Consider the following 23774-nt stretch of genomic DNA (forward strand, 5'->3'; position numbering starts at 1 on the left):
TATGTATGTAGGTTTTATACAAGTATAAACCAACCATTATAAGATCTGTTTTACATTCATAATGGAATTGTATGTATATTTATGAAAATTTGATATATTTTGATGAAATTTAGTAAAATTATATTTAAAACTGCATTTGAATTCTATGAGACAGTTGCCCAAAAAAAAGAATTCTATGAGACATAGTTTATATATACCAAATAATATAATAAATTAATATAAGTGTTGAATTTCAAAAAGTTAATTAATATATATACACTAAAATCAAATGTTTTTTTTTACTTTATAAATAATATATGTTAAAATAGAAAAATATTAAAAATAAATTGTTTTGTAAACTAATAACTCTATAAATTAATAAAATATCAAAATTTTATCACTAAAACTTAATGATAGAAAAATGTTAATCTATTACACAACGGCTGGTAAAAATTTTTCTTTTTAACGGCTGGTAGAGTTAAATAGTTAGTGAGGTCGGATGACGGTTGACATTTAATTGACCATGTTTGCATTCACCATGTAGCAGTATTACTTTCATTTTTATATAACCTTTTGTTTTAACTTTTTTTTGTAACTTGGCATAAAAATCAGTTATCAAAACCTAATTGATCATTTTCTAATTATTCTCTTACCTCTCAATTAAAAGTCACCCAGTCTTTTGTTTATCATACATGCTATACAAAAATATTAAATCCGGATCAATGATGACACAGACCTAACCTCCGGATAATATGATGATACAGACTTAACTACAGCCCACGGATAAATCATTTCCTGAGCATTCAAATGAACCGAAATCAATGGATCTATATATCCATGTAGTCAGTGAAAATCGAATCCGAAACCGTATTGAAGCCGAAGCTTTCTCAAATACCCTTTTTGTTTTAACTTTTAATGAAACTTCGAACAAGTAAATCAGAGTCTTCCACGATTTCTATACCACTCTTTTCTTTTTTGGGTAACAATGTTAAGAAATACACCATTCTATTTTCTTCGCTATACACAAGTTATACTGGTCTATTTCAAGATATAATTTGACTCTCTTTTAGAAACATAAAACGTTATACAAATGAACTAGGAGAATAAGGTATTCCACGTGTTGAGTTTAACATCATTTCCAATACTAAAACACCGTGAGCAGCAGGATGTTGAAGTTTAGAGTTAAGTGGTGAAAATTTGATAATGAATTTGGGGAATGGGTTTAAAACTTTATAAAATACAAATATTAAAAATTAAAAATAGTTTCAAAAAATATTTTCGAATTTTAAAAAGAAAATTTGAAAAACAAAAGTTGAAAAATTGTAAAAAATTATAAAAAAATTCAAATTTGAGAACATATAATTTGAAACTATAAAATATCATTTTTAATTATATTTTTTATTTTTAATTTAGTTGCATTTATATATCTAAGATTTAAGCTATTAAATTAAATATTTCAGTCATTTTTTTCTTAAAATTTTTTTTTGCGACAAAAACTTAAAAATGTATATTTAGGAGAATTGCTATTTTCTTGATGTACCCCGAGTAATTGGAATTAAATGTGAAATGCCTAATAAATAACGTAGAAGTAAGTCCACTACATGTTTTTTATTCGGTTAAACAAGGGTATACTAGATGCTGCAAACAAAAAATTACTAACTTTTGTAAAGGAAATAGTAGTCGACATTGTAGAGTGATTCATAAGTTTTTGTTTATTAAATGAAACTTTTATGTTTTTATAGTGATTCATAAGTTTTTGTTTATTAGATGAAACTTTTATGGTTTTATATAAGATTTTATAGCATGTTTTTTTTAAAATAAAAGCCATGTATTCGAACATCATCTTGTTTTAAGAAATTGATTGAAATGCATTTATATTTTCATTAATATCATCTATTTAACCAATAACATTTTAGCTAAATAAATTTATTTATAAAATCAATGCATTTTATAATTAATATTGAACTGAAATTAAGTGTAAATTGCTTTTAAATTGTAAAACCACACTTTTTATGCAAAAAATGTTAAAACGACACTTAATATGAAACATAATGAATACATAAATATATTTATGTTCTAATTAGTTAAAATATGGAGAAGTTGTTTTGAGTTGTCCTTTCTAATTTATTGGTTAACTATACCTGTAGAGACTTATGTATCATCAACTGATCAAAACAAAATTCCTATTTTGAACGCAACAAATGTTTTTCAGAATAAACGCCCATTGTTCTGGGAATTGGATTATTAGACCGACAAGATGCTATACCATAAGAGTTCAAAGAATTGATACGTATGGGGACGATAGAGAAAGTCTGCACGTGCGCAGCCGCCTGACAAAATAAGTGAAGGCACTAACTCAGATAGTAGGGATATGTCACATAAATGTCACAAGTTGGGATACCAGAAAAAAAGAGGGACAAAAATAAAACAAGTTTATTTTATTTCTTCCTCATTTACAAGATGTTGTTTTTCAAAAATAATATTTGCACTGGATGCCTACAACTTTTACCATATTTGCACTCTCTACTTTATTTTCTCCCAAATTTTTTCATTCCTTCATCACTTTTTCCCCATAATATTTAGGTATTTTCTTAACTACTACATTATTCTTATGTTTTCAGCCAATTCACCCTTTCAAAAACACATTTGTTATCTTAGATATGACAGGACATGAATATTTGTTTCTTCAGTTAATTTTAGAAAACCAGTTCTTCAGCTAGATGTATGTCATGCTTCACATGTGGGTGTGGCTAAAAAATATGTGTAATCGGAGTGGAAAGAACAGTGTATAAAATCAATCCCTAATTGTGAAGGATTGAGAGGATCACTTTGTAGATTCCTCGTCCGAAGTGTTTGCAGATAGTATTATTTTATTTCATCTGATCTTGGATATTGTTCAAAGCCTGATTTAGTAACAAATTAGTATTCAGAAATATAAATCATGCTTAATATTTGAAACGTAGATCTTAATAATACTGTAGTCATTAATAATATATTTAGAACCTTCAAAGTTTCATAATTTTTTTAGTTTGTTGCAAAACTATATGCAAAAATACATCTTCTACATGCCTAAAAATGATTTCTGTAGTCTCAAACTCATCGTATATAGTCTATAGCTATTGTATATTGATTTATTTAAATAAGGTTTGAAGAAGATAAGTTCATCAGCTCGATATATGTAGTGAATGTACACAATATTCTAAATAAATTTATGCTATAAATTAAAGGTCTTTACTCTTTAGTATGGTAAAATTGTTAGTGACTGACTCGTCATTTCATATTTTATTTTAAATGAAGTGAAAAAGAATAATAAACATAACTAAAAATAAAAATATTACTCTAAAATATTATTATAGAGTACTATTTTTATTTTTGTTTATTATTCTATTTTCCATACTATTTTGGAATAAAATTTGTATCGAGACTGGAAATATTCTTAGCAATTATAAATAGTGTAAACGGCAAGATAATAATATATAGCTTTTAAATGTACCTAAAATAAGTTTTTCAGAAAAATCCATATTCTAGAAAAAAATGTTTCAAAAGGTACATTTTTATTTTTTCAATGTATTATTTAATAAAAATTGTAAATTAAAAAAAAAGTTAGTGATATTTATTGAATTTCTATTGGCTAAAAGTTATGGAAATTTATTATTTGCAAAAAATAATTCATTTACAATCAAATTTTAATGTGTTTTTTAATATATGTAAAAAATATAAAATATGTATCTGTTTCAAAAGGAGTTGTAGTTTTTGTTTGGTAAACGATAAAGTTATTAGTTTTGGTTCAGCATTTATCTCAATTAAGATTCTGTTGGCAACTGCTAAACAATCTCGCTTTGAAACATGTAAAACATAAATTATTCTTTTAATTTTTTAGTTCTAATAATAAAAATATTCTTCTAATTTTAAGCATCCATAACTACGAAGTGGAAAGCCAATAATGAAGAGCTATAGCTAGTGGGATTCAGACTATGGTTTCTTCGACACATAGGGCAAATATTTCAGCACTCTAATCAACCGCTATATTACAATCACTTACTAGTTTCGAATATTATGATTTACTATAACGCTAGAATATTAACATGAGAACACTGAAATGTAGTCAGTTACTAATTTAAGCTTTTATTTGAGAATATCATATGATAAAAAATCTAAAAGTAAGCTCAATACTTATGTTACACTTCTTAAAAAAAAATCAACGCATATCTTTTTATATCTATATCATGTAAATGATCAAATCGTATATTGGAACAGTTTGTATACTATAATGGTTTATAAAATAGCTTTATTTTTATATTAATTGAGAATCTTGATTTTTCGTCTAATCTATTCTTTGTTTATAACTTCAAAGTTATGCTGCTTTAAGTTTCGAACAAAACCTTTAATAATGCGATAAGACGCTCAAAAATGCCACATAAGTCACTAGTCACAAGAAAACACCAACTAAACTTTTTTTTTTTTTTTGCTAAAAACACCAACTAAACTTGATGTTAATCAATTCAAGAATTTCTTTTATATTTTATATGTCAAATAAAAACTTGAAAGGCAAAATGCACGTACGGCTACCCATAATCCCAGAAGAGATAGTGACAGGTCCGATAATACGACACGATCAATATGTTTCTCAAAACATCACTAACACTTATAATATGATGTTTTGGCTTTATAGGCATTTGTATATATTTCGGCTTGTCGACCATAGTATCTATATAGAGTTATTAAAACAATAGACCAAAGCATATGTCTTCGGAATTCAACATAAAATTATATTGTTCATGACTCGTACATCACATAACGAGAGAGGTTGATGCCTCGTGGCCAATACGAAGGGGCTAAAGTGTGACAATCATACTGACATCTATGTAACTATTATAATTCTTCAATCAATTAAACTAGTTTTTAAAATGTTCATTTCATCCTAGTATCATTTTCAACAACAAATTAATTTGAATTAAATAAGGTTCATGTCAGTAGACTCAATAGTATTCACTATCTGTAGGGAAGAATCTTGGATAGGGAGACGGGGAATTAAAATTGGTCGTGTGAGTGTATTGTAGATTGTATTACATAATCACAAAGTATTTGTTTTTAACTTTTATAATCACATAAAGTTTCTACGTGGTTATATTATATAGTTTTATGTGTGGCTTATATGCGACAAATGAGTATCGTTGACAAGACGTTGTAGCCCAATGGTTAGGACGGGTCCCCGCCTGCACCCAGGTAGGGGGTTCGATCCACGCCGGAGGGAACTACCTTGCAACGCTCTTGTCACCCACACGGATATGGGCCATGCTTTCGGCCCATTTGAAAAACTGGGAGGGGCGTCTATCCGTGGGCATTCCTTCCCTTTGGGGATTAGTCTGGGCCTTCTGGGCCTGGGATACCCCCAGGTTAAAAAAAAAAAAAAAAAAAGACAAATGAGTATCGTTATTAGAGAACAGATGCATATATTTAATTTAACTAAATGGCAGACAACACATTCCTTTCGTTTAAAGCTTTATGAAAGTGGATTCCTATATTTTGGTACAACCTTATTCTTCTAACCTCTGATATTCCGAATTTCTGATAAAATAATTAGTTTGCTATAAATCTACTTCTAATAATTCGTTTGTTATATAGTAGTGACGAATTAGTGTAGTTGACATATAACCCATCTATTTTTATAAATAATAAAAGTATAAATTTTTATATTTTTGTTTTATAAAAAACATCTGATGATTAATAGTGAAGTAAAGGGAATCATTCATATACGAGATGTAAATTAGGATTAACAGTAAAACTTACATTCGTCTAGAATGAATGTCATTTATAAAACCTATATAATTAATCATTATTGGTTTAATTAGTTGAATACTATTTTAATAGTTAACTAGAATCAGTTAATATACACGAACTTGTCGCAATTTATCTATCAGTTAACAATCTTATACGGCTATTGTCATGTGTGATTTACACAGTTTGGAAATCGCATATCAAGTTTTTCATTATGTATAGAGAGCTTGTTAAAAAAAAAAGAGAGATCTTATTTTCTAAACAAGCTTCCATTTTATGTAAGATTCAATTCAACTATAAATTTGTTGTATAATCTTTCAATTCAACTATAAAATTTGTTGTATAATCTTTAAGATTCAATTAATCCTTCCTAATTAATCTAAATTTGAAAATATCATATTTATCATTTTTAAATCTAAATAAATCACTAGCTGAAATTAAGTAAATTTTTTCTCTCTGTGTTATTTCTCTCTTTTCTTTTCTTACTGTTTACCTCAGATTTTGATTCTGCTCTGGCGGTCGGAGACACCGGAGGCCGTGCCGGTCTATGTTAGCTTCGCCGTGAGAGGTATCTCTTCCCTTACTCTCATTTTTCTTTTTTGTTTCTTCACTTTCATTACCTTTACCGTCGACATGTTTATTTTTGTGGAAAATCTTCGGACTCCGGAACGTTTGGATCTGGCAGTCACGAAGCATTATGGAAAGCCAACGAGGCGGTGGAGACTGCAGTGTGAACGGAGTCGGCTTTTAAAATTTGAATTCTATTGGATCTTGTTTTTCGATTGTAAATCTCAGCGTTGTTCGAGGCAGTGTCGACGCATGAGGATTGGGTAAGTCTCTCTCCCTTTGTGTTAACTGTTATCTCAGCCTTCTAAGTGGAGGTCATGCAGCGTTTGTCGTGTGGAGTGGTTTTGACGGCTTTCTCGTGCTTTAAGGCTTGGTGTCTCGCCTTGGAAACCGGTTCAGTTGTCCTCTCGGCGGAGACTTCTATGTCTTGAAGTCACGTTCCTGGCGTCTTCAGTATCTGTGTGGTCGCTGGTTCTCTAGGGTTTAGGCGTGTGAAGCTCGAGTGGACTTTGTCGTCTATGGCAGCTTATCCTTGATCTCATCAACTTCCCTATGTTTGTTCTATCACCTCGCGAATCAAGTTCTTGTTGCTTGAGTCATACGCATGTGACTCCGAGAAGCTTTGTTTTTGCGGTTATATCCTTGGTGTCTCTCCATCTGCATGTACTCTAATTGTGTGTAGGATACTGGTGTTGGGTTCTCCAATCCGGGTGAAGGCGCCAATTTGCAGGTTAGATTGGGTCAGTTCAACTTCAATCGGCGAGGAGACTTGATTGAAGTATGGTCATCCTAGTGCGTTGGAGACTTCTTGGATTTTTGAGTAGACTAATCTTTATTTCTTATGCAGGAATTAAAGCTCTTGAATTTTTGGTTAAGTCGATTATGCGGCTTGTCTTTTTGGATGCAGTTTACTTGCTGGCTTGAGGTTTTGCGTTTATGTATCCATTGTATGGTGGTGTTGAGGCTCGAGTTTCTCTGTAAGTCTGGTTCCCTCACTCACTTTACTTTAGAATTTAATGTCAGTTAAGAATGCGAGTTTGAAAAAATCATCAAAGACAAGCTACATTGGTTACGACACAGTATCCGAGGCAACGAGGTAAACTTCACATTTTAAGTGATTATCATCGTCGAGAACCATCAATGATATTCTAAAGATCGCGGAGCGTTATAGTGGAACATCTCGGTGTGGTGAACAAACGAAACTAGTGTCGTTGTGTATGATTTATAAATTTTGTTCAAATTAGTTTGTATTCGAAACTTGTATCCTCGTCTAACTGGTGGTAAGAATATATAATACTAAAAAGAATGTCACTAACTGACTTCATATTCCGTAGTAAGCAGATAGTAGTTCATATATGATGTCACTAAGACCATCTTCAACCCATCTCTATTTTCATCTCTATAGTTTCTCTAAAATAGAGAATCTCTATTATATAGGTAGATTACTCCAATGTATGTCTCTATAATAAAGTTCTTCTATTTTAGAAAAAAAATATAGAAAAATGTTTCTTTTTGACTCTATATTTTAAAAGAAAATATAGAAATATACATTGAAGATGCTCTAAGCAGATAGTAGACTAAACCGTTGTTTTCTTACTTCAGTAGACTAAACAGTTTATCTTTTCTCTTATTGATAGATCGATGTCGATGTTATATTTGAAAATATATTTTGGTGTCAAGAGGATATCGATGATGTGAACTACTAATTTTTGGGAAAAACAACACGTAATAAAATAATAGTAGTATAAGAATGAACGATCGTATTCAGCTCCATTATGATAAAGGTGAATGCTAAGCTACTAAGCTAGTTAGGTATGGAATAGAATATATATTCGATTATTGGCACACTAAAGAGTTACTAACTTACTATCGAGCATCGACGCGCATAAATTTGAAGGTAAAAATATATTTTAAAAAAGAGACAAACTTCGTACTCATCGTCGTCGTCTCGACGACATCTCCCTGTTTGAATTTTGTTTTTTATAAAATTTTGTAAAAATAATAATAAAATTCGGTATGGGTATAAGTCAAACTTCTAGGAATTTGGTATATCCGTAGTTAATTAAGTGGATCACGTTAGTCTAAGTGTTTCATTTTGTATTTTTATTCTAGATTAAGTCTACGTTCGATTAATAACTTTTACCTTGCAGTTTTTTTATTCTAGACCACTTAGTTGTAAGAGCATATTCAAAAATATTTTCTATTTTACAGTTTGCAAAACTCTATATTTAAAGTTTTAATGTGTTTTTCTCTAAAAATAAAATTTCAAATTTAACTTCAAAATTATTTATAATTTACTCTATAGTCTTTATATTTGTCACAATTAATGTACATCCATAACTTTTTTTAGAAATAAATAGAATATATACAAAACATATTCCAACAATATTAATTGATAAAATCTTTCACTACATATAAACTTATAAATATAAATACATACTATATATTAAAATACAAGATAAATACCAAATTATTCCTAATGTTATTTCCTTAATCTTCCATCTTCGTTTACACAAAATTTGTTTGGACAATATTCTTTAGATATTTTGAAGGTTGCGGAGAAAATTTATTAGACCATTAGTGTTGTTAAAATATTTAAATGTGTATATTGATTTTGTCTTCACGTACCTTTTTAAAAAATTATTAAGTTTTTTTTGTAATATTCTTGTTGTTCAATTTCAGTTTAAAATAATATAAAATTTATTTTAAAAATATTTTTATTCTATTTTATTTGTAAAAATTGAATTATAAAATCAAATCTGAAATAATTTTGAGATTTAAAAATTAAATATTAAAAAGATAAACAAAAGAATACTTAAGAATCACAAATGTTACATGTAATTAATTGTATGGACCAAAAATCAAATATAAATATGAAAATTTAAAATTTGAAGTTTCGAGTAGTGAAACTTTAAATATGAATTTTTATTCTCCAAAATTATAAATTTGAAGTTTTAAAGTTTTTTAGAGCAAAAACCTCTATATTTAAAATTATAAAGTTTATTTTAGAGATATTCTAAGTGTTTGTTTTTTTTAAAGAAATATTTTTTTCTTTTTCTAACTACAAGAAAATTAAAAATTGGTAAAGACACAATGGTAGGTTGTACATAAGTGATGCTTTTTTGGTGTGATTCAATAAAATAATAGCATGATATACTGTAATATAGCTTATCGGGTAAAAATAACATGATAATGGTTAAAACACGTAGGAAACCTATATCATGAAACACATATTTGGTTTAGTTTACAAAAAAAAACGCATATTTGGTTTTAATTGAAACAATGGATGTTGAAAAAAAAAACTTGAAACAATGGATAATAGACTAAGAATGGGAAATCATAAACAAGTTAGTCTTTTTTTAGTGCTGCTAAAAAATAGACTAAAACTTGTTTACGACTTTACCATCGATATTTTCTTTTGGAAAAAAATAACTAATTAACATCATTGAGTGATCAAACGTCAGCCATTGATCCCTGTAGACAGTGACCAACTGCAAATAAATGACCAACAACCTTTTTTTTTTTGAAACAAAATGACCAACAACTTGTAAACGAGTAGATGGAGTTAAGCCAAACATGAAACAGTCAAGGAAAAGCGCAATATCTGTTGCATAATGCATCAGTCTGATGTGTAGAGGGCTTTACGTAGCTCGTTTAATTTAAGAATGGGCCTGAATGATATCCACTAAGTTAAACAGGCTCATTTTTCTGTCTCTTTTCTTGATAAATTTAGATTCTCTTTCTTTTTTGGGTAAGATTTCGAGATTATCATATCATAGCATTTAATATAATCTCCTTTCAAATGCCACTCGATGATATATTTTATATTTTTTCATTGATATTTTCCAGCTCGACTAGTGAGTCTTGGTAATTTTGTTTTTCGGATTCTCAAAGTCCTGAATTCAATCCTCTATTCTAGTCATTTCAGCTTTTTTTTTTCTTTTTAGCTTCTGGTCTTATAGGACTCATGGCCGGTTGCGCAAAGATATATTGATGATTAAAGCATGCTATTCGTAGATAAAATCAAGATCGATGGAAAGAGACTATAGAGGGAATAAGAAGAGAAGAACACGCATATAAGTTAATTCTCAAAAAAAAAACACGCATATAAGTTGTCAACTAGGGCTTGAGTTATGAATCGTGACAAAAATGTATTTCATAATTATGGTTTTTTTCAACATGTGCCAAGACTTTTGCGTTTATATTATTTCATTTTAAAATGTTTAGTACGAGTCGATATACTGTACCACACTATACCACTTCAGCTTAGTGGTGTCTTTTTGAGACATGCAGCCGGTAAAAACAGTCGCAAGACTCTTCACTCTTGGATTCCTTGAAATACATGTTTTTTTTTCAAAAAGTTTTATTTGATTTCAAAAGGAAAACAACAATAGATCTTTGGTTTGTTCATATTTTCGACTTGATAATTACTTTTAGAACAAAACTTAGGTTCACCCCCTAAGGTGAACCTCTACATTCACCCACCAATAGGAATTAGTTAATTGAGATTTGATATCTCTTTAAAAAGGAAACCAAGTAATAATGATTTAATGAAATAAAATTATGTTTTTAGATAAATAAAAATAGTAGTAATCATTAAAAAAATACATTCTTTTTAATATCGATAAATCCGTCGGAAAATACTAAACCCTAAACCCTAAACCCTAAATTATAAACCCTAAACCCTAAGTTCTAAATACTAAACCCTAAACCCTTAGGGAAAGCCTGAACCCTTGGGCAAATCCTATACCCTAAACCCTTAAATTTAAACCAAACCTTAAATCATAAATTAAATCTTAATCCCTAAACCCTAAATCATAACTTCTAATACTAAACCTTAAATCCTAAATTCCAAAATGGTTTATGGTTTAGGATTAAGAGTATATGATTTAATATTTGTCAAAGAGTTTAGGGTTTAGGGTTTCGTGTTTAGAATTTAGGGTTTAATATTATGGTTTATGATTAAGGGTTTAGGGTTTAAGATTAACGATTTAGGGTATAGGATTTGCCCAAGGGTTCAGGCTTTCCCTAAGGGTTTAGGGTTTAGTATTTAGAATTTAGGGTTTAGTATTTAGAATTTAGAGTTTAGGGTTTAGTATTTTTGACGGATTTATCAATACTAAAAAAAAATATTTTTATAATTGCTACTATTTTTTATTTATCTAAAAACATAATTTTATTTCATTAAATTCTTATTATTTGGTTTCCTTTTTTAAGAGATATCAAATCTCAATTAACTAATTCCTATTGGTGAGTGAATGTAGAGATTCACCTTAGGGGGTGAAGGTAAGTTTTGTTCTTACTTTTATATGACGTTGTGGATTTTCTTTCCTCTTATAAAAACTACACCATTTATTTACACAATTAAGCATTGTTTCGTTGCATGTTATTTTATCATCCTTCTGTTTTGAAGTTAGTGTTTGTTTGTAATTTTCAGGTGTAAAATTTTGGTACCAAAACAGAATCTGATCTGAATAATATTAGAAAAGTGTAAGAGAAAATAATCATAGATTTTTAATATATTCATAATTTGGTTAAATCAATTATTACCAAATGTTGATGTATTAAAAATTTATATTTGTCTTATGACAAGACACTCATTGGGAGGTGCATGAACCCTCATAAACAAGATATGAAGGTTCTCCTGTTCATGTTACCGCGGATTTGGCAAGTTGAGGAGCGTGTGGTAGGAACGGACCTGGGAATGGGGCGTTTCCAATTCGTATTCCAGGAGGAGGAAGATATCGCTGAGGTTCTCAAGATGGAGCCTTTCCATTTTGACTACTGGATGGTGTCGCTGGTGAGATGGAAGCCGGTTCTGGAAGTCCATTACCCATCAAGAATCATTTTTTGGGTTAGAGTCATGGATATCCCTCTGCAGTTTAGGGCTGCACAAACCTTCAGGAGCGTGGGAGAGGCTATCGGGGAAGTTCAAGGGGAGGTGGATTTACGAGAAGGCAGAGTTCGAGTAGAACTTGATGGTTTCAAACCACTGGTGTTCTCTATGGCAGTTGAGTTTGAGGAAGGGGTGGAGATAATGGTATCCCTGAGATATGAAAAATTATTTGGGTTCTGCAGAGAATGCTTCTGCATGACACACGATCAGTCTCGGTGTCCTAAGCTGCAGGAAGAGGTGGAGACTATGGATAATGAGAAATGCGTCAAAACGGAGGCAGGACAACAAGCGTCAAGCTATAAAGGGGCTGTCACAAATGGCAATGGACTTGAGGGCGCTAGCAGAGATGGTCAACAACACAGAGCTCCACTAAGGAGTGGTAATAAGGGCAAGGGTATTGCCAGGGAGAGACCGGGGCCTTACAAGCAGGCAGGGACCTATCAGGCGTATAAAGAAAGACTGCCCAGAGGTTATGGAGATGGGTCTTCGTTCAGAGGGAGACACTATGGTAATCATGATAGGAGGAACGTGACTCAGTATTCACGTAATGGCGAGGATGGTCACCAAAAATTGATGATGGACGCTTTTAAAGGTGTGAGCCGTTCCTCATCTCAGGTTGTTTCCCAAACTAGTGGTGTAAAGAAAAGTGGCGAAACTCCTAAAGCTTGCAAGGCACTCCTATTCAATGAGGATACAGTGCCTGAGGTGTCAAAGGAGGAGGAAGTGGTAGAGGTGCTAAAGAAGGAGCAGAAGGAGTTGGCAAATGTTCAAGCTAAACGAGTGCCAGAAGGGATGTTCGTACAAGGCACAGAGGAGACAGATGAGACTGATTCGAACCCTCTGGATGATGCGAACCTCATGGTAGAGGGAGCTATTCTCTCGGACTCTGACCTTCTTGTGGATGTTGAGGAGGAAGAGTATAAGGAATGGGAACAAGGTGAGATAACAGATTTCATGGAAGAGGAAGATGTGATGGTGCACGATAAGGAAGCAGCATGGGATAAAGTGGATACCGAACAGGAAGCTGCGGCTGATGCGATGGGGGAAGAAGAGCGTGACAACAATGATGAGAGCTTGGAGAAGGCACCAAAAAAGAAAGGAGGAAGACCAGGACCACTCGCGGTTGGAGGATCGACAAAGATGCGTTTAGTTCAGAATCTGGTATCACCTCGCAAGAAGAACGCGGCAAAGATAGGAGGGAAGACTGGCGACAAGGGTGCGGGGGCGTCGAAGAAGGCCACCATGAAGCCAAAGACATCTGAGTAAGATGTTATGGTGTTCTCGTTTTTTTCTGTTTCAATAATGTGGGATTCAAATATGAAATCCGGTAGTCTTGATTATGGTTATCATTGGTCTTTTTTTCCTGTTTCTGCTCCCCTCATTGTTATTGGCAAAGTTGGGATGTCCAATGGTTTATTGTATGGCTCTATGCTGTTAGTTAACAGCTCTCAGTTTAATAAGACAGTGGTTTTTTGGTTTTCTTGTGAGGTCTTATTGCAGTATATAAGTGTGTGGTCAACTGTGAGTAGATCTTGGAACTTATATTTATGGATTGTGGAAAGTGACAGGAGGTGTTGCTTTGAAGATGTTGAAGTTTTGACAATGGTTTTTGTGGGAAATATCATGGGGAGATTGGATAGTAATGGAAATGAGATGTGGTTTTGGTATGACTATATACATCTGGCGCAAGGCTCTATTGGTGAAATTGAAGTGGAGAAACTTGGTCGTGACAGGTTTAAAATAGTGTCAGCGATGGAAAGGATAGGAAGTAATTGGTTTGTGTGTTTACAGCAAGCTTATGGATACAGAGTTGACAAAGGCTTTATGGAAATTATCATTTGTGATTGGCCCTCAAATGGTGGGATAATATGGTGGCGTGTTTTTAGAATTGGTTTACATGGCAGGGAGACATTATATATTTTTTCGAATCGGTGGAAAGTGGTTGACTCACATCATGGGGGAAGTGTGGTCTCTCTTACACACGGGAGAGTTTCTGATAATAACATGTCCATACCTTGTTCAGGTTTGGTTTTAGTCTTTTCTTTTATTCTAGGATGGTTAATTTGGTACACAAATATTTATATTTTCCAGACCCCACGGTGGTTCAAATTTGGGAGGGGAGGATACGGAGGCTCTCTTTGGTAAGAGATGAGCAGCTTATTAATAATTTGGTATTTAAATGAAGATTTTAAGTTGGAATTGTCAAGGTCTTGGGAGTAAGTGGACTATTAGTTATTTGCGGGAAATATATTATAAACATAAACCAAGCTTTATGTTTTTATCGGAAACAAAACAGAAATTTGATTTTGTTCAATCCTTTCAGTTTCATTTTGGTTTTACCCATCTTCATACAGTTGATCCTATTGGCAGAAGCGGTGGTTTGGCATTATACTATGATTCTAGCTACAAGGTGAAAATCATATCATCGAGTAACCGGATCATTGATGTGGAAACGGAACATAAAGGAAAGCGAATTTACTTATCGTTTGTCTATGGGGAACCAAATCAAAATTTACGGGAACCAGTGTGGGAAAGATTAACGAGGATTGGGATATCGAGAACTGACCCATGGTTTATTATTGGAGATTTAAATGAGATAAGAGGAAACCATGAGAAAGAAGGGGGTACTCTGCGGCATGCTGATACTTTTTTAGGTTTTAATAATATGATAGACAATTGTGGCTTAATGGAATTTCCTTGTCTTGGGAATACTTTATCATGGAGTGGGAGGAGAAAAGGACATAATGTAAAGTGTCGGTTGGATCGAGCGCTTAGCAATAACGACTGGCACAATATGTTTCCCTATTCCCATGTGGAATACCTAGGTATGTTTGGATCGGATCATAGACCGATTGTGGCGGTGGTTGAGGACAAAGTGATCAAATTCAGAGGTTCCTTTCGGTTTGATAAGAGATGGATAAGTGAAGAGGGGCTGATGGAATCAATATCCAGGGGCTGGCAATCAAAACGAGTTAATGATAAGGTTGGAATTGTGGATAGGGTACACTGGTGTAGACATGAAATATCAGTATGGCGAAAGAACAACCCTCCATATGGGAAGGAAAAGATAAATACTTTGCAAAAAGCACTTGAGGATATACAAAATGATTTTACTAAGTCAAATGAAGAGGTATTGGAGGTGTCCAGGAAACTGAAGGAGGCTTATAGAGACGAGGAAGAATACTGGGAACAAAAAAGTAGAGTTAAATGGCGCACTTGCGGAGATAGAAACACAGAGTTTTACCATGCATTGACAAAACAACGGAGAATCCAAAATAGGATAATTGGTTTACACAAAGAGGATGGAACGTGGGTTAACTCGGAGGAGGAGGTGGAGAGAGTGGCTGTCAACTATTTTAATGATTTATTCCGTACATCTTCTCCATCAGGTATTGATAGTTTTCTGGAAGAGGTACCGACTTCGGTGACGGAAGTTCAGAATAATAGACTATTAGATACGGCTACGGAAGAAGAAGTTAAGGCAGCACTCTTTATGATGCACCCGGAGAAGGCTCCGGGACCAGATGGAATGACGGCATTGTTTTACCAACAATCCTGGTCAGTAATTAAATGTGATGTGGTTCGCATGGTTAACGAGTTTTTGAGAACTGGGGTCTTTGATGATAGATTGAATTTGACAAATATTTGTCTTATTCCAAAGACAGCGAGACCGAATCGAATGACAGAATTGAGACCCATCAGTTTGTGTAATGTTGGGTATAAGATCATCTCTAAAGTGTTATGTCAGAGACTCAAAGTAATATTACCAAATTTGATTTCGGAAACACAATCGGCTTTTGTTTCTGGGAGGTTGATATCTGATAATATTCTCATTGCGCAGGAAATGTTTCATGGGTTACGAACTAATAAGTCCTGTCAGGGGAAATTTCTAGGAATCAAGACGGATATGAGTAAGGCATATGATCGAGTTGAATGGAGTTTTCTCCAACGGATTCTATTAAAGATGGGGTTCTCGCGAGAGTGGGTTGCGTTGATGATGCAATGTATTTCCTCGGTTAGTTATAAGGTTTTACTAAATGGACAGCCTAAGGGGCATATAATCCCGGAACGAGGCCTACGACAAGGGGATCCGCTATCCCCGTACTTATTTATTTTATGTACTGAAGCGCTGATTGCGAACATTAAAAAAGAAGAGAGGGAAAAGCGATTAACAGGTCTAAAGGTGGCTCGGGCTAGCCCGGCAATTTCTCATTTACTTTTTGCAGACGATAGCCTATTCTTTTGTAAGGCAACAGCGCAGGAATGTGGGGTAATTCTCAAGTTACTTAAAGAATACGAGAGAGCATCAGGTCAACAAATTAATTTTCTTAAGTCATCAATTCAGTTTGGTCATAAGATTGCGGAAGAGGATAGAGCGGTTATTCATGAGTTGTTAGGCATCTCCACTGTAGGTGGTATGGGGAATTACCTGGGAATCCCGGAGAGTCTCGGCGGGTCAAAAATTCAGATATTTGGTTTTCTAAATGAAAATGTTAACAAGAAGGTTAACAGTTGGACGGTTCGGTTCCTTACTCGGGGTGGTAAAGAGGTCTTAATTAAATCTGTGTCTTCGGCTATGCAAACACATGTCATGTCCTGTTTTAGACTCCCGAAAGGCGTTACAAAAAAAATAACGAGTACCACAGCACATTTCTGGTGGGGAGGCAGCGGTAACAAAAAAGGAATACATTGGTTTTCATGGGATAAAATGTGCACACATAAAGAAGAGGGAGGTTTGAGCTTTAGAGATCTACAAGTCTTCAATACGGCTTTATTGGCAAAACAACTATGGCGCCTAATAGACAAGCCAGATTGTCTATTTTCGAAAGTGTTTAAAGGAAGGTATTTCCGAAACTCTCATCCATTGGATGAACACAGATCTTATTCTTCCTCTTATGGGTGGAGAAGTATCTGTTCAGCTAGATCTCTGGTTAAAAAAGGGCTAATCAAAAGAGTTGGAACCGGGCAATCAATTTCTGTTTGGAATGACCCCTGGATCCCAGCTCCTCGCCCGAGATCAGCAAAACAAAAAAATCAAGTTCAATTTTTGAACCCATCTTTAACGGTGGAGGACCTCATCAATCCACTCGATAGAACCTGGAATGTAAACCTCCTCAATGCATACATACACCCGGACGATGTTAAGATCATCAGAGGTATGGCACTTAGCCGGAATCATCGGCCTGATACTTATGGCTGGGCATTTACAGAATCTGGAAAATATTCGGTGAAATCAGGATTTCGAACGGAAACCTTATACCCGGATAGGGAACCACGGATACCGCCGTTTGGACCAAATATAAAACCTTTGCTGGCTTTCTCCTGGAAATTAAAATGTTCACCTAAATTGCAGCATTTTATTTGGCAAATACTATCCGGAACATTACCGGTGTACAAAAATTTAAGGACACGTGGTATTGAGTGTGACCTTAGATGTAATATTTGTGGAGCTGAGGAAGAAACAGTCCATCATGTTTTATTTGAGTGCCCACCAGCACTGCAAACATGGGCCTTATCTAGGATTCCGTCTCCCCCGGGACTATTTCCCTCAACATCAGTTTTTTCTAGCTTGGATTATTTATTCTGGAGGTTACCGAAAGAAGTGGATTCAAACTATTTTCCTTGGATTATGTGGTATATCTGGAAGAATAGAAATAGTAAGATCTATACAAATAGAAATGGGAATCCTCAGGAGATATTACGGATAGCGGATCTTGAGGAAAAACTATGGACAGAAGCACAATTATTGCTACCGGATCCTCATGGTAATGTTCAGTCTACCACCGATTGGCAATCTATGGGTACAACAAGGGTTTGTTGTGTCGATGGATCTTGAAAGGAAAAAGATGTTTTTACTGGACAGGGGTGGTACTGCCGGAAAATGGATTCAGAGGACAAGATGATGGGGGCAATGAATCTCCGACGTAGCCTATCTCCTTTACATGCAGAATGTGAAGCGCTGATTTGGGCAATGGAGTGCATGAAGACCCTACAGTTCTCAGATGTAGTTTTTGCGACGGATTGTTCTCAATTGGTGAAGATGGTGTCCTCACCCGAAGAATGGCCAGCATTTACTACGCATATGGAGGAATTTCAACGAAGTAAGACTTTCTTCCCTAATTTCAAGATCCGACATATTCCACGGGCGCAAAACACAATGGCGGACAAGCTTGCTCATGGGGCAAGGAGTTCACCATCAGCTATGTTATATGTCGATTCGATTCCTCCGGTTTGGCTTTCTGAACCGGTGGAAACTTGTTAGAGTAATTTATTGTTGTCAAAAAAAAAAAAAAAAAAAAAAAAAATTTATATTTAACATTTGAAATGGTAATTTGCGGTTTGCACGAATGGAACACATCAAACACCTTAGACCGTAATCCCGATATAACAATATCGTGTTATATAGCGACACAATCAAACTAAAAACCTGCTCATGGAATTTTTGGACTAACACGTAAAATATGGCGCTAAGAACAAATTGTTATGCAAACATAAGAATATTTCTTAGTCAAAAACAAAACGTAAGATTTTTTTTTAACGTAATTAGTATTTTGATAGATTCAAATTGATTCCGGTATGTCTCGCTTGTCGTGTTTGCTTATTCAGTAGGAGTACAGAATACTACATTTACAAGGGGCCGAGCAAGGCTATTAGTATTACTATTACTAGCTACTTAAGTCAGACACAAACGACGGAAAATGGTCCACAAATTATCTTTTCACTTAGTGCACTATACAATTCAGTTCGTAGGGTTTTACTATATTTGTTTTTGTTTTTCAACGTCATAAAAGCAAATGATCTTTCCCATTATTTTGTTAGTTTTCGTAATTCGTAGTAGAGAAATGAAAAAAAAAAACAGTTTTTTTTTGTAACGAAAAAACAGTTAATCATAAATTTTAACGTATCCACTCGCAGATAGATGAGTCATAACTCACGAGTACTATTCGTTGTAACTCGTAACTTTAATACCACTCGAAACGAGTGCCTTTCTCGCATTTACTTCTCCTTGTTTTTAAGTATTGTTTTGGATTCTCCGCAAAAAGGTCGACGACTCTTTTTTCATTAAGACCATGATTATCGGTAACTTTTAAGGATGTCCTTAGCATTTATTTGTCAAAAAATAAATCTAAAATAGGCAATTAAACCAAGGACGTGTCTTAGCTTAGAACTTTTGTTTTTCGTCCTTAAGGACACGTGTCAGCCTCTCTCTCTTTCTCTCTCTCTCTCGGACGACGCCTCTCTGAATTTTGAAAAAAGAAGAGTTTGTTCTGAATCAAAATCAAAGGCGAGGAGTTTGTTCTGAGTCGAAATCGAAGGCCATATGTTCTTATGAAGACCGAAAACGAACTCGAAATCGAGAAAGCAGTTAGTTATCATAGATACGACGATGGCGAGAGAGACGTCGACACAATCATTCAGCGAGGGGATGGTGGATGATGGGTACGTAGATGTAGTTAATATCGATATCTCCTCTGTTGTGATCGACGCCGTGAACAAAAAATACTCAGACCATCCTCAGCTCAAATGTACGTCTCCTCTCTGTTACTAATGCAATTAGAGGAGAAAGTTCTTGTCTTTATGTGTGTTGATCATGTGAAAAAGAAAACAGATTTGAAGTTGGATGTGCGTGATATGAAGGCTTTTGAAGATGCTTCCTTTGATGCTGTGATTGATAAAGGTATCATCTTTTAGAAGATGTTTTGATTCAATGTTTTGATACAATAATAACATGTTGGATGTTTTCTCTGTGTGGTTTCAGGAACCTTAGACTCAATTTTGGTGAGTGGTGCCTACTTATGTTATCTCTATACTCTGTTTTGTAATGATGTCTTTTTGCAATTGAATGTTTTGAACAAATATGTAATAACAAAGGCTTTTTTCTAGTATTGAGTTCTATACTCTTTTTCTCTTGCAGGAATTTGTGAAGCTGAGTGGTGTAAGAACATAAGAAGCCAAGATAAGCATACTAAATGATGTTAGCGGCATCATTAACCCGGGGAGGTAGTATCTCTATTTTGATCCACGCTTTGAGATTTGTTGTAATGAAACTCAACTAATGCCTCTTCCTATTTCTCAAGGCTAACACTGCTTCTTGGTCCTCCTGGATGTGGGAAAACTACTCTTCTTAAGGTTTTGTCTGGAAATTTAGACAAGAGTCTAAAGGTTTCTGGTGAAATCTCCTATAATGGAAAAAGACTGAACAAGTTTGTCCCTCAGAAAACATCGGCGTACATAAGTCAACACGATCTTCACATTGCAGAGATGACAGTGAGGGAAACAATATACTTCTCAGCTCGTTGCCAAAGTGTCGCTAGCCGAACAGGTAGAAGTAATCATAAAGAAAGCATATTCTCTAAACAGTTTTAGTGACAAACATAACTTATCTCTCTCTGCTGAAACATATGTTATGAGGGAAGTCATTAAAAGAGAAAAGGATGGTGGAATCATTCCTGATCCAGAAGTAGATGCTTACATGAAGGTGCACCCCTGATGTAGCGGAAGCCTTAAAGGATAAGACTAGAGATCCGTTGATTCTGAGAATACCCGGAAAACTAGGATAATCACAAAGATCTTATTTAGTCTAAGAATGCCTAAGATCAATGTCTTCTTAAATTCGTTGAGATCACCAATGATCTACCGAAAACAAGGAACAAAAGAGAAAACTCTTAACTTTTATTAATAATCAATCAACTGAATACAAACTTAAGCCTAAACGGCTTTATATAAGAAAACCATAAAAACCCTAAAACAATAAAGATAATTATCAAAAATAGTTAATAAATCAATAATAAATATATGGAAATATCTCATATATTTATCTACATCATTCTCTTCCGGTTGGAGAAGATTCGTCCTCGAATCTTGTTCGTAGTCTGTGAATCCAAAACTTTTTCCAAGAAAAACTCTTCCTCGAATCTTCAATAGCATGTTTTGCACGATTTTTGCACGGATCTGTTTATAACATGAATCTTCACAAATCCGGTTTTGCATAAAATTTGCACGCATCAGATTATCAATATTCTTCACAAAATCTTCGTCGATATGGTTTTGTCCGTATTTTGCACGGAACTCGTCTCGCCCAGATTTTGCACGGAAATCGTCTCGCCCGAATTTTGCACAGAACTCGTCTCGCCCGAATTTTGCACGGACAACACAGACATCATCTTCATAAATATCATAGATCGGATCACCATAAATCTCTCGATAGATCTCATGGTTCTCTTCTCTCTCAACAAAAGGACTTTCGTCCAGGATAGAATAGATGCTAATACTCACCATGACATCCAGAATCGTTCCTCGATTAAGAAACCAAAGAGACACGGCTCTGATACCAACTGATGTAGCGGAAGCCTTAAAGGATAAGACTAGAGATCCGTTGATTCTGAGAATACCCGGAAAACTAGGATAATCACAAAGATCTTATTTAGTCTAAGAATGCCTAAGATCAATGTCTTCTTAAATTCGTTGAGATCACCAATGATCTACCGAAAACAAGGAACAAAAGAGAAAACTCTTAACTTTTATTAATAATCAATCAACTGAATACAAACTTAAGCCTAAACGGCTTTATATAAGAAAACCATAAAAACCCTAAAACAATAAAGATAATTATCAAAAATAGTTAATAAATCAATAATAAATATATGGAAATATCTCATATATTTATCTACATCAACCCCTGAAACTGATCTTTCAACTCAAAACAGTTTATTATAGACCTTTTGTTTTTTTTTTGTATAGGCAATATCGGTTAGAGGACTTAAAAGAAGTCTGCAAACAGATTACATTATAAAGGTAGTTTCTCTGATACAGTTTGGTCCCTTCTTGATTAAGCTTCTTAAGTATGTCTTGTATTGCAATTTTTCAGATCCTAGGGCTTGACATTTGTGCAGAGACATTGTTTGGCAATGCAATGAGAAGAGGCATATCCGTGAGGACAAAAGAAACGTCTTACAATAGGTTTGGTGGTGGTTCATAGCTAAGAAAAAACTGGTCCAGCTATTTGCTGGCATGGCTTGTCTCTGAAACGTTGCAAAACTGTTTTCAGCTGAGATGATCGTTGGTCCAACAAAAGCTCTATTCATGGATGAAATAACAAATAGTTTAGACAGTTCAAAAAAAAATACTAAGGACTTGTTTTTGTCCTACCAATAATCTACAACATTAGAAAAGTTTTTAAACTTTATCACTAACTTAAAAATATTACTAAAATATGCTAAGACCATTTTATTTGTCCCACCAATAATGTTGCCCTTAAGTAGGTCATAACTTTTCTTAATGCTGATAAAGTTTTGGATAAGTTTTTCAACGATTCTTGACTAACTCAATGTTTTTCCGCACTGCTTGCATCAACAGTATACCAGATATATAAAATGTGAACCAATATTTTTGGCAAACTAAAGAGAATCTCAAAGATATTTAATTTGAAATGAAAGAATTTTAAATGGTACAGTATATTTAAGTATTTTAGAGAAAATTTGACAGGTAGAGTGGTAGACCATATCAACAAGACATCATACACGGAAATACATTGGCGTTATTTCTCTCGTTCATTTGTTTTTAAATACATCAATTAGGCCCTAACATCAATAATGCCCTTGGTGTGGAAGTTAAGAATTGATGTGCGTACGTACTGGCAGAAAATGCCAATAAAATCCACAATTTTTCCCCCACCAATTGGCTGAATTTACAAAAACATTTGTAAAAATAAATAATTCAAACTTAAATTGAAACAACACAATGTGAATATCGCATTTTTATTCTTCATTCTTTTATAAGGCCAATAATTTAGAACAAAGTTGGAAGTAAAATTACACAAAGGCAACACGTGACTAGTTTGGACAACTTCTGTGAGGCTATGATACCTCTGTATAATTTAAAGAAAAATATTCATATTCTAAAAAAAAATTATTTCAAAAAAATATATTTTTTACTTTTTCAATATATTATTTAATAAAATATTTTAAACTTTAAAAAAATTAATGGTATTTATTAGATTTATATTGGGTAAAAGTTAGAAAATTGTTATTCACAAAAAAATGCATTTACAATCAAATTTTAATATATTTTTAATATATGTAAAAAATCTAAAATATATATCTTTCTGAAATGGAGAAAATATTATGTATAGGAGGACCAGTTTTTTTCTTTTCACATGGACTATCTAAGATTGGATTAACTTAGTGGTTATACAATAACCTCGTCACAAAGCAGACATATGTTATGGATTACGTTAATTATGTGGTTCAAATATACCTCCAAAAGAAAGCTTGCGGTGATTTAATCTTATCTATTAATAGCATTTTTAACCCCACTCTATTTTCTATTTTATTTTAAAATAAATTATAGAATAGAGTTAAAAATATTTTGGTTTCATCAAAAGAATTTCTCTATTTTAATTTAGTTACAGACGCAATAAATTTAGGGTCTGACTGGTTCAAATGCAGTGGTTGCGGTTGTGAGTGCGGGAGTTTGCAAATGCATGTGATTACGATTTCAAATGTTATTAAGTGTTTTGTATCACAGACATAACATTTGAAAATTATTGCATCTC

General features: G+C 33.6%; 2 protein-coding genes across 2 annotated transcripts; both read left to right on the top strand.

The window, feature by feature from the left end:
• Positions 1-11956: 11956 nt before the first annotated feature.
• On the top strand, positions 11957-13486 carry LOC130499853 (uncharacterized). Its single transcript, XM_056994295.1, has one exon. The coding sequence runs from the start codon at positions 11957-11959 to the stop codon at positions 13484-13486; it is 1530 nt and encodes a 509-aa protein (XP_056850275.1).
• A 7137-nt stretch (positions 13487-20623) lies between these two features.
• Positions 20624-22300, top strand: LOC130499691 (ABC transporter G family member 33-like). The gene is made up of 3 exons (XM_056994022.1): positions 20624-20699; positions 21962-22015; positions 22089-22300. Exons 1-3 carry the CDS (start codon positions 20628-20630, stop codon positions 22197-22199), a joined length of 237 nt encoding a protein of 78 aa, XP_056850002.1. The 5' UTR covers positions 20624-20627; the 3' UTR covers positions 22200-22300.
• Positions 22301-23774: the final 1474 nt, after the last annotated feature.

This window comes from Raphanus sativus, chromosome 9 (genome assembly GCF_000801105.2).
Source record: "Raphanus sativus cultivar WK10039 chromosome 9, ASM80110v3, whole genome shotgun sequence".
Taxonomy (NCBI): Eukaryota; Viridiplantae; Streptophyta; class Magnoliopsida; order Brassicales; family Brassicaceae; genus Raphanus; species Raphanus sativus.

Excerpts from the sequence above, each read along its gene's own strand:
- LOC130499853 (XM_056994295.1), top strand. The coding sequence starts at position 11,957 with ATGAAGGTTCTCCTGTTCATGTTACCGCGGATTTGGCAAGTTGAGGAG.
- LOC130499691 (XM_056994022.1), top strand. The coding sequence starts at position 20,628 with ATGAGGGAAGTCATTAAAAGAGAAAAGGATGGTGGAATCATTCCTGAT. Across the intron at positions 20,700-21,961 it reads AAGTAGATGCTTACATGAAG|GCAATATCGGTTAGAGGACT; the intron begins GTGCACCCCTGA and ends TTTTTTGTATAG. Across the intron at positions 22,016-22,088 it reads AAACAGATTACATTATAAAG|ATCCTAGGGCTTGACATTTG; the intron begins GTAGTTTCTCTG and ends GCAATTTTTCAG.